The sequence below is a fragment of the Platichthys flesus genome, chromosome 5 (genome assembly GCF_949316205.1).
Source record: "Platichthys flesus chromosome 5, fPlaFle2.1, whole genome shotgun sequence".
NCBI classification, from domain to species: domain Eukaryota; kingdom Metazoa; phylum Chordata; class Actinopteri; order Pleuronectiformes; family Pleuronectidae; genus Platichthys; species Platichthys flesus.
This window is the reverse complement of record NC_084949.1, coordinates 26,870,830-26,880,505: the sequence shown is the minus strand read 5'-3', so window position 1 is coordinate 26,880,505 and position 9,676 is coordinate 26,870,830. Positions and strand designations below refer to the sequence as shown.

General features: G+C 42.7%; 1 protein-coding gene and 1 long non-coding RNA gene across 2 annotated transcripts; one reads left to right on the top strand and one right to left on the bottom strand.

Annotated features, from left to right (window-relative positions):
- The first annotated feature begins 358 nt into the window (after positions 1 to 358).
- Positions 359 to 5,077, top strand: LOC133954140 (uncharacterized). The gene is made up of 3 exons (XR_009920751.1): positions 359 to 475; positions 3,534 to 3,664; positions 5,004 to 5,077. It is a non-coding gene; the product is annotated as an uncharacterized LOC133954140 (long non-coding RNA).
- atpv0e2 (ATPase H+ transporting V0 subunit e2) lies at positions 3,500 to 6,417 on the bottom strand. Its single transcript, XM_062388438.1, has 4 exons — positions 6,072 to 6,417; positions 5,092 to 5,139; positions 4,054 to 4,149; positions 3,500 to 3,638 (listed from the first exon to the last, which is right to left on the bottom strand). The coding sequence occupies exons 1-3, from the start codon at positions 6,173 to 6,175 to the stop codon at positions 4,056 to 4,058; spliced, it is 246 nt and encodes an 81-aa protein (XP_062244422.1). The 5' UTR covers positions 6,176 to 6,417; the 3' UTR covers positions 3,500 to 3,638; positions 4,054 to 4,055.
- Positions 6,418 to 9,676: the final 3,259 nt, after the last annotated feature.

Here is a 9,676-nt window from a genome sequence, read left to right as displayed (position 1 = left end):
ATTCACATGAACAGAATTTATTAGAACATTTTATTGCACTGAGTCATTTGAATTCTCACACAATGTTTTCAGTCACTCTCCTGCACAGTGATCAGAAGAACACAACCTTTCAGTGTTTTTATGGAACCCTGTAAAATATCAAACAAAACTGCGTAGCTGCTACTCTCCTATATTTCAAATGTTACTTGATTTATTTCCCGTTTCTGAGCTTGAGTCCTGTTGTGATGTAAATTGTGTTTGTGAGGATGAAAGGTATGAATTCATATGTGAACACAATCATTGTTTCCAGCCTCATGATGAACGTTCTCTTACCTTCACGTCTGTCACTTCTCCTCCCTGAAGCCTTTCCCCCCCCCCGATCGATAAAACAATCAATCGATCCCGAGCTCTCGTCCTCAGCAGCTTCAGGTTTTCAGATCTCTGCTGCAAACTGTTGAATGTTCAGCCGGCAAAATGTCTGCACCTGATAGATGAGGTGAGTTCAATGTATGAATCATGCATGCGCGCCGCCCCCCCGTGCACATTGTGCGAGTTGCGTGTGAGGGAGTTCAGCCTTGTCCTTCATTGCCAAGGTTACTTCATCAAACTGCCTCGGCCCTTCAACCCGGGGAAGTGACAACACAAGAGTCGACTCTTCCTGCTTCATCTTTTTTAATGTTCTCCTCTGCACAGACTCACACAGGACTCAGAGCGATATCACCCCCCCCGACAACCCCCCCGAACCCCTCAGATATTAACAAGAAACAGAAATAACCAGTTGTGTGTACATGTGTGTACTTGTTATTGTGTCCTCGGTGAGATAAGATTAGACTTGTGTAAGGGTGAAGTGTCTTTGCATTCCCAGGATTTCCACTCATTCAAATGTACGTGTATGTGTATATGTGTGTGATTGTGTATTTTGTGTGCACGTGTGTGTTATCAGTGCGCTCGGGAGGAACATTAACGACGTCATCAGACTGCATTAGACATATTGTGTCTTTTATTGGGTGTTTCACATACGATGCCACTCACACAGAAGCACTTCACGCTAATACAAGGTCACATGTAGGAACTCATCTGCACCGACAATTAGATCTGTGATGTAGTGGATTTTTGTTACCATGGTGACGCTGAACACACACAGACACTAACACACACACACACACACACACACACACACATACATCTCTCTCCATCCATCTACGTTGCCAGGAATAATTTAACCAGTAAAACAGCAACTGGTTTCCAAAAGAACCAGAAACATTAAAGAAGATCATCACATGGTCACGCCCCACGTGCTGGGATAGGTTCAAGTCCGGTCGGGAGTTCTCACCGCTCCACCGACACCGACCATGTGACTCTGTCCCTCTGGACCCGGGTTGTGATTCAAACAGGAGACAGACCTCAACACACAAGGGTTTTTGGCAGTTGATGGTTTGAAAGCCTGACAGGAGGAAACAAGGTGAAAGGGAACCGCCGTCAGACCCGAGGTTCAGGAGGAACCGCCCTGCCGACTGTAAATAAAGATGGACGACATGTTGCCCCCATCCACAGGATATGGACCGAACCCCTAAACCTAAAATAAACAGACGTTTGCTCAAATGTTCTGATGAGTTCGATGCCGTACTGCAGACTCAGGCGGTGAAAGATGGCGGCGCTCACATCCGGGATATTTTGGCTTTATTTCTGAATAGTGGGAGGAAGAGGAGTCAGAATTCGGGCACTGCCATCTTTCACTCAGAGCAGTCGTGGTCAGAAAGTGGAGCCACGGATGGTGTCGTCCATCTTTATGTTCCGATAGGATCAGATGGGGTCACGCCCTATTGGTCCCGGGTCGTCTCTCAGTAACGGACTGTACAGCACACGGATGTAAACCCTCCTGTGTGTTCACTCCCACTCGCACGCCACCACCACAACCACCAAACAGGGCTGGAGGAAAAGATACAACGCAATTTGGTCTTTCTAAAAAGTAGCTGTATATCGGCTTTGATTCTTTTTTCTTTTTGGCTGAAGCAAAGTGGTTTGGAAGAGGGGGAGGGACAGTGTCAAGGAAGGAAGGAAGGAAAGGAAGGAAGGAAGGAAGGAAGGAAGGAAGGAGAGAGGAAGGGGTTCTCAGGGCTGGAGATGGGGCGAGGGAGGGGGGGCAGGTGCAGTTGTGGTGATGGCGGCAGCTGAGGAGTTAGGTGAGTCTCACACCAGCATCTTACTCGAGGCAAACGTTAAATTAAATATACAGGAAATCAGGAGAGAACATCCAACGTGCTGTTTCACAGACGTATGTGAAAACTGTAACGAGTCATCGTCACTGAGGAAACCACCGAGCTGCTGATTGACGACTGATTCAACAGATTCAAACGTACAGTTTGTTCTCACTGCTCCTCTGTGGCTGAAGAGACGGGGGGGGGGGGGGGGGGGGGGCAGCCAACCCCCAACAGAATTCATTAAGTTTAAACGAGGGATTTAGTGAAGCTGCTGTTTGAAAGGCCGGCGGGCGGAGGGGGGGGGGCTTAAAATGTGGTCTGAAATCAAAAAATGAAATATTGGACATGTCGTTAAATCTTCTGGCAGCGTCGCTCGGTGAGCGAGTCCCTGCAGAGCGGCCCGGTTCAACCCACAGCACATCTGTGCACAGGAGAACAGCCAGGAGCTTATCACAGAGAAAAACCTGGGGGGGGGGGGGGGAATGAATTGTACAACGAGATCACCATGGCAACGAGGACCTCCGCGGTGTGGAGCATGAGGGGAATGTGGGGGGGGGGGGGGGGGGGGCTGCTGAAGTGGTCGAAAGAGGAGGGAACCGCTCTTCACGTTCTAAAAAGTTTTTTTTAAAGAGATTCTCACTGCCAAGCACCCCCCCCCCACACACACACACACACACACACATACACACCCACACACACATTACATCACAAATAATAACACAATCATCTAACACGGCCTAGTCGACTCTGAGGTAATTGCAACGTCCGGTGGCCAAAATAAATACAAACACTCAGAAGTTCCCTGACGGCGGCGACACAACAAAACAAAAATGTAAACAACAACACAGGATGTTTAGGGATTGCACATTTCAGATAAATAACTGACGGATGATGTCATGAAAATAAAACCAGTGTTTAAGTTACACTCACGAATCCGGTCATGAGCCCACGAGATGAATTCAACCTTGTTTTAAAAAACACTCAACTTGTGTCCGACTGAACTCTGAGGCAACATCCAAAATACTGAGTTTTCAGAAAACAATCCGTCCACACGAGCGTTTTCCGTTTTAAACTTACTGGCCTGAAAACAAAGATCACATGACCACTCAGTCAACGCCTGTTAGCAAAGACAACAACGTCAGCAGGTCGTGAGGGTCAATGTAATCGTTTCCTAGCTTCTCGTGGAGATGATGAGTTGTCCGACAAAATCAAAGTAGTTTGGATGAGGCCTGAATCTGAAATTACACATGCTACACTTATACTTAATATTCCTCAAGGTTGACGCCTGATGCTGAAATTCGAGTTTAAAAAACAAAATGCTGAGACATAAGAACTCTGTGGTGGGTTTTGCAGACTGGAGACGAGCAGCGGAGTTCTGAATGTTCCGGAATCATGTTGAAATCAAATCCACTGAACGAGAGGAGGGTCGTGAGGAATGAAGGGAGGCGTCGCACAGACCTGGAGAAGAAGAGCAGAGAGACCCGGTGAGTTCTGTATCATCTGTGCATTGTGAACATCCGGGTCACAGCTGTGGACTGGGAGGGTCGGAGCAGAGATGGGAACCAGCAGCTCTCAGGACCGAAGCTCCAGTAGCTCGGAGCAAACGTGAAAACACATAAAACGGCTTTTTCCACATTTCACCAGGCTCATTTTTTATGCTGATAAATATTCAGGCCTCAAAGAAACTTCTGATTTCTTTATCTTTCAGGAATCAGAAGAGAACTGAGGTGTTTCAGAGTTTCTTGTGTCTTTTCAAATCTCTGTTTCCTCTTATTTGTTCCTCTCATGTTGCTCATTGAGCCTTGAGCCGGTTTGAGGCGACTTGGAGATTCACAAATGAAACTGAAAGTGAACTCGTTTCGGACAAACTGACCTTTATTCCCAGAAGTAGCGCAGATACCAAATCGTCTCATTCTTCAGCTGAGGGCCGAACAGGGGGTTGGCCTGAGCCAAGATGGCCACCAACCAGCTGAGTGACGGGATGAAGAAGAGAGAGATTAAGACTCAGCAGTTCACAAGCAGGAACTTTAACTTTCTCCTCAAACCAGAGACTGTTAATAATAATGTACTATGAAGCCACAGCAGGGAGAGTTCCCTCTGGTGGCTGGCTGCAGTATAGGTTAAAAAAAACTCAACAATTATATTTTCACTATGACGTAAACACATACATACAAATAAAGAAACAACAGAATAACTAATTAATTAGTTTTACATGATTCAAAACCTTAAGAAACTCTCTTCACTCTCAACTCTGTCCGGTCAGAGGAGAATGTGACATTGACGTTAAATTTCTAGTTTAAAAATATCATGAAAGCATAAAGTCTCAAAATGTATATATTTATTCTGTAGATCCTTTCTCCAGCAGAAATTACCTCAAATATTTGTCTTATTTTTGCATTTAATACATATTAAACTCTATTACACTTTATAAAACTACATAAAACAGTTAGAAAACTCTAGATACTTATGTCAGATTATTATTTTCTCTCACCCCTTGTGGCTGAATACCTTATTTTGATTCAGATTTCATCACTTGTATTCTCCTCTCGTGTTATTTTATTATTTCAACATTTAAATCCTACTTCCTTTGTTATTTCGTACAAGTTATCTTCTGAAGGAGCTGGAGCGCCCTCTGGTGGCAGATAAACGATCCTACAAGGTCGCCCTCCACTGCTACGACCACACTTTATGTTTTCTTTACAGGTTTCTACTTTTCTCTCTTGATCTGGATGTTTTCTTTAAAGGTTTTATGTATTTTACATTTGCGAAGATTTAGTGCATTGTGTAACATTACTCATAAAATAAAAACATGCAAAGTTACAGCAGCTTCACAGCGAAGAAGAAGAGGAGGAAGAGGAGGAAGAGGAGGAAGAAGAGGAAGAGGAGGAAGAGGAGGAGAGTTATTACTTACAACAGGTAGCAGCAGACGGCTGTGAGGATGAGACTGGTGACGATGACGCTGTGGGAGAGAACAGAGCCGTCAGTCACTCGTCTATTATGAAACACTGTGGATCATCTGCACTCGACCGGATGTCTTCATTTATTACGTCTAATGTTTCACTAAAGTCCTGAAGAGGAAACCAGGACTCTGTCGTGAAGTGTTTCCTGTAAAACTTCTGGTTTCTAGAACTTCAGCATCATCACATGACTGAATAGTGACCCAGCCACCATAACTACTTTATAATTATCATAGTTAGTTTAGTGTCCATGTCCCACTGGGGATTGAAAGTAGAAATGCGACATGACGACAAGTTAGAAGTTTTCAAACTATCAGACACAAAGCGTTGATTATCCGTTAATAATTAGATAAACATGAAGCAACTTCCATAAAGCAGCAGCTTCATTAAAAAGACTTTGATGTTTCAGTGAGAATGTTTCCTCTTTCATTCTCTCTCTTCACCCATGATCTGTTCATCCTTCCCTCTTGTTATGACCCTTTAACCTTAAGGGCACAGTGTGGGGATAGATGATGGAGGGATGAGAGGGAAAATGGAGGGGTGGATGATAGAGGGATGGTGGAAGGGTGGATGATAGAGGGAGGTTGGAGGGGTGGATGCTGGAGGGATGGGTGATAGAGAGAGGATGGATGATAGAGGGATGGATGATAGAGGAGTGAGAGATGGATGATAGCGAGATGATGGGGGGATGGTTGTTAGAGGGAAGGATGATGCAGGGGGGGGGGGATAGATGATGGAGGAGGAGGATGCAGGGTGACGCGCAGGGCCTCCATCACGAGCAGGAGCGCGTCCATGTATCTAAACCGAGTCCCCGCACGGATCCGAGTTAAATCACAGAATCATGAACCCGCAGCGGGACGTGCGGGTCTGCGGAGGAAAGAGGAATGAAAGCTCCGTTAATTGAGGCCAATTAGCGGCGGAGCAGAGCACGTACCCCCGGTTGGGTCCTTTGGGCACCAGGAACGGGGCCACGACCCCCACCAGCCCCCACAGGGTGGTGAAGCAGATCATCGGCAGCGCCAGCGAGTGAGACACCATCGCTGCGGTCCACGGGAAACGAGAATCTGGAGGAATGGACGTGGATTCGTCCCCGAGACGCTCGAAGCTTCAATGGCGGCGGAGACACTGCGTCCTCTGCTGCGGGAACACGCCCAGTTAAGCTGAAGCGCCACGTGATTGGTCCAGGCCGGCGAGGCAGCGAGCTGTGATTGGTGCAGCGAGCTGTCAGTCAGTATTACAGCAGGAGGGATTGGACCGTTGTCTGTGTGACAGCAGGTGTTTGTGTTTTTATTCCCTACTGATCATAAGGGATTTACTCAAGGGACAAATAATAATATTATGATTAATAACGATAAAATCATAGTATTAATAATGATGATGATAGTACAAATAAATATATTATTATTATTACGACTGTGATGATAATAAGAATGATAATAGCAAAAGTACAGTCAAGCATTTTAGAACAAATAAACAAATCAAACCAGATATTTCATTCTGTAAATCTATTGACCTGTATTAGAAATCATAATAATATTTATATTGATGTGTGTATTGTGTTTGTATATTTATATATAAACACATACTTTAAACTGTATAGTACACTATGCACATGTATAGGTGTGTGCACATACAGCATAGTATATATTTAGAGTTGCATTCTGAAACATTCAACCTCCCAAAGATTGTTGGGATGGTTATAGAGTTAATTCTGTTTAACTCAACTTTGGGCCATAGACTAGCAGAGGTTTTTAAAAACAGCACATTATGTTATAACTGTGACATGGCTGTATTAATAAAATGTCCACACATTTACTCGTGTGTGATGAACGTACATACATTTGAACTTACCTCAGCATCACCATCTTTGAGATACATTCATACATTGCAACCAGCCACCAGGGGCTGTTAAAAATCCTTTGGTTTCTCTTCTGATTCATTTGCTCGCAGAATAATACTGAACAAAACAGCGTTACTGTAATGTGAATAATCTTTATAGTCTATCTGGAGCCTCCTCACTACACTGTCACACATGTGATGTTACCACACAATCTGGAGGAGTTTCTCTCAGTTCACTGTGATCCGACTGTATTTGTACCCACATATATTCATTCCATCCAGACCAGAGACCACTGCTGTCCAGCTGTAAGTGGGTCAACCTGCCAGGAAATACCAGATGTCTGACGGCCTGATGTTCCCAGGATATTTCTCCTTTCTTGGCAAGACTGTTCACTTTGCCCATAACGGGAAAATAGAGACGAGGTTCCAGATCTGCTGTTCTGAGTTTATAAGTGTCTCGGATTTCACAAAGAATTTCCATGAAAGACAAATCTTGTGTTCTATTGTTTCTTGCAAATACATTTGACCTTTGTTTGCATTTAGCTGACCTGCATCTGCACTTAGTACTAATTCATTTAACTTAGAATTGATACACTTTGATGATATCAACTAAACTCCTAATTTTATTTATAATATCTACCTATTTAGATTACATAGATTTATAAAGAATAGCAAAACCTAAAACACAGTTTCAGTGAAGTAAGAGCACAGGGAAAGAAAATAAAGGAGCTGTTGAGGAATTCATTAATTGCTGTTTTCAATTTATAAAATATACATTTGATAAGACATTACGGTTTGTATTTGTTATGTAGGTACATAACACCTGTATAATATGAAAATATAGTAAATTAACAACTCAAATACAACAAGAGTGCAGCGATGTGTATTCAATTGGAAATGTTTAACATATAAAATAGTGATTTATTTAGGAGTTTTGTTTAATGTAATTTCCAATAAGGCAAAAATAAGATGAAATAAAATTGTATAAATAAATTATAAAATACACAATAGAGAAAACAAAGTACAATAACAGATCAGTGAGAGTGATATGTTTTATCAAGTCAATTTAGAAAAGAAAATAATGGTGCAGTGGAGAAATTAGAGGTTGTATTTCTAACATATACTTTCCAAGTTTAATTAAATAAAATTGAGGAGAAAACAAGACAAAACAAGACTAAAATACAGTGATAAGTTTAATAAGTTAAATATAATAAAGAAAGTAAAGGTACAGTAGAGAAAGTAATCAATTCAAGTTTTTTAATAGTATCAGGATCATGTTAAACTCTTGTCTCTGATAACATGAAATAAAATAAATTAGAATAGAATAAAATACAATATAACAAATTGAAGAAAACAAAGATTATAATATAGTTTCAGAGCATCAATAATGCAGTGTAAATAAAATGTAATAAAGAAAATAGAGGCGCGGTAGAGAAACTTAATCAATAAGGTTTTTATTAAGGATTATGTTTTATACATATCATTTTTTATATGAAACTACCTCGGCGGCCAACGTCAACCGGCGGCTCCACCCGGGGGACGTGTCAGCGCCGCAGGAAGCCCGAGGACGGGTCGCGTCGCCCGGGCTCGCAGGTTGGATTCCAGAGGGAGCGTCCGGAGGATGTGGAGCGGTGCGAGCTGATGAAGTTCACCCGGGATCTGTGCTGGCTGCTGGGCTTAGGAGATATAGAAATAAGATTAAGATATATTGCACATTAATTTAATTAATTTTGGTCCTGAAAAGTTGCTAGATTTGTCCCGAGGGGCTAAGCAGCACGTAGCATCACGTAGCATCACGTAGCATCACGTAGCATCAAGTAGCATCAAGTAGCATCACGTAGCATCACGTAGCATCACGTAGCATCACGTAGCATCACGTAGCATCCCTGAACTCTAATTGTCTTCTGATGATGTAGAAAAAGAAGCTGTTCTAGTACTGATTGGTTTTGAGTGAGCAACAGCCAATGGGGAAGCTCCGGCTACACTGCAGTGCGACCAATGAGGTGTCTGGATATGGAGTTGTCCAGTAAGTTGCAAGAATGTACAGGAACTGGTTTGACCACAGCGTCACTGGTCAGCCCTGAATAAATGGACCTGTGGCGTTCAAGCAGCTCAGGTGGAACGAGGTGCTGCTTTGATCCGGTGAAACAGAATATGATTATTGATATGATGACGGCCAAGAAACTTTAATAAGCTCTGGAAAAAACAGAGTCAAGGTTATGTTTACTAAAATCTGTAAAACTGAAATCAGAGTCTGAATGGGTTGGTTTGTGAATTGTGCATTATAAATACATTATAAAAACCAAGATCACTAACTTAATACAAGTTGTATCTATCTGGTTGTATTTTCTTTTTCACTCATATTTGTTTATAATAAAGTTTAAGGTTAAACTTTTCTTCATGTATATCTGTTGACAATGTGATTCCATTCTGGTGTTCTGCTAACAGCCGTGTGACTGCAGGCGGAACTTCCTGCTCATTTGCATGTTTTTCAGTTTAATCAAATGAAGACGGAACCAGCTGCACATTTAAATTTGAAGTGTACAGAGCAGCGTCCACCATCATTATTCATGTTTACTGCACTGAGGCATTGTTGGACATTATCATCGCTCTTTAAGAAACTCAGGCTGCTGAGGGAGACACAGACACACCTCTCACACCGATCAGCCTTCAACGTGCTGAATATGCTTCGAGCCATTT

What these genes read in the sequence shown, in the direction of transcription:
- atpv0e2 (XM_062388438.1), bottom strand. Translation starts at nt 6,175, where the DNA reads ATGGTGTCTCACTCGCTGGCGCTGCCGATGATCTGCTTCACCACCCTG. An exon ending in CCCAAAGGACCCAACCGGGG is followed by an intron (nt 5,140 to 6,071) that starts GTACGTGCTCTG and finishes TCTCTCCCACAG; the next exon opens with CGTCATCGTCACCAGTCTCA. An exon ending in GCCGTCTGCTGCTACCTGTT is followed by an intron (nt 4,150 to 5,091) that starts GTAAGTAATAAC and finishes CCCGTCACTCAG; the next exon opens with CTGGTTGGTGGCCATCTTGG.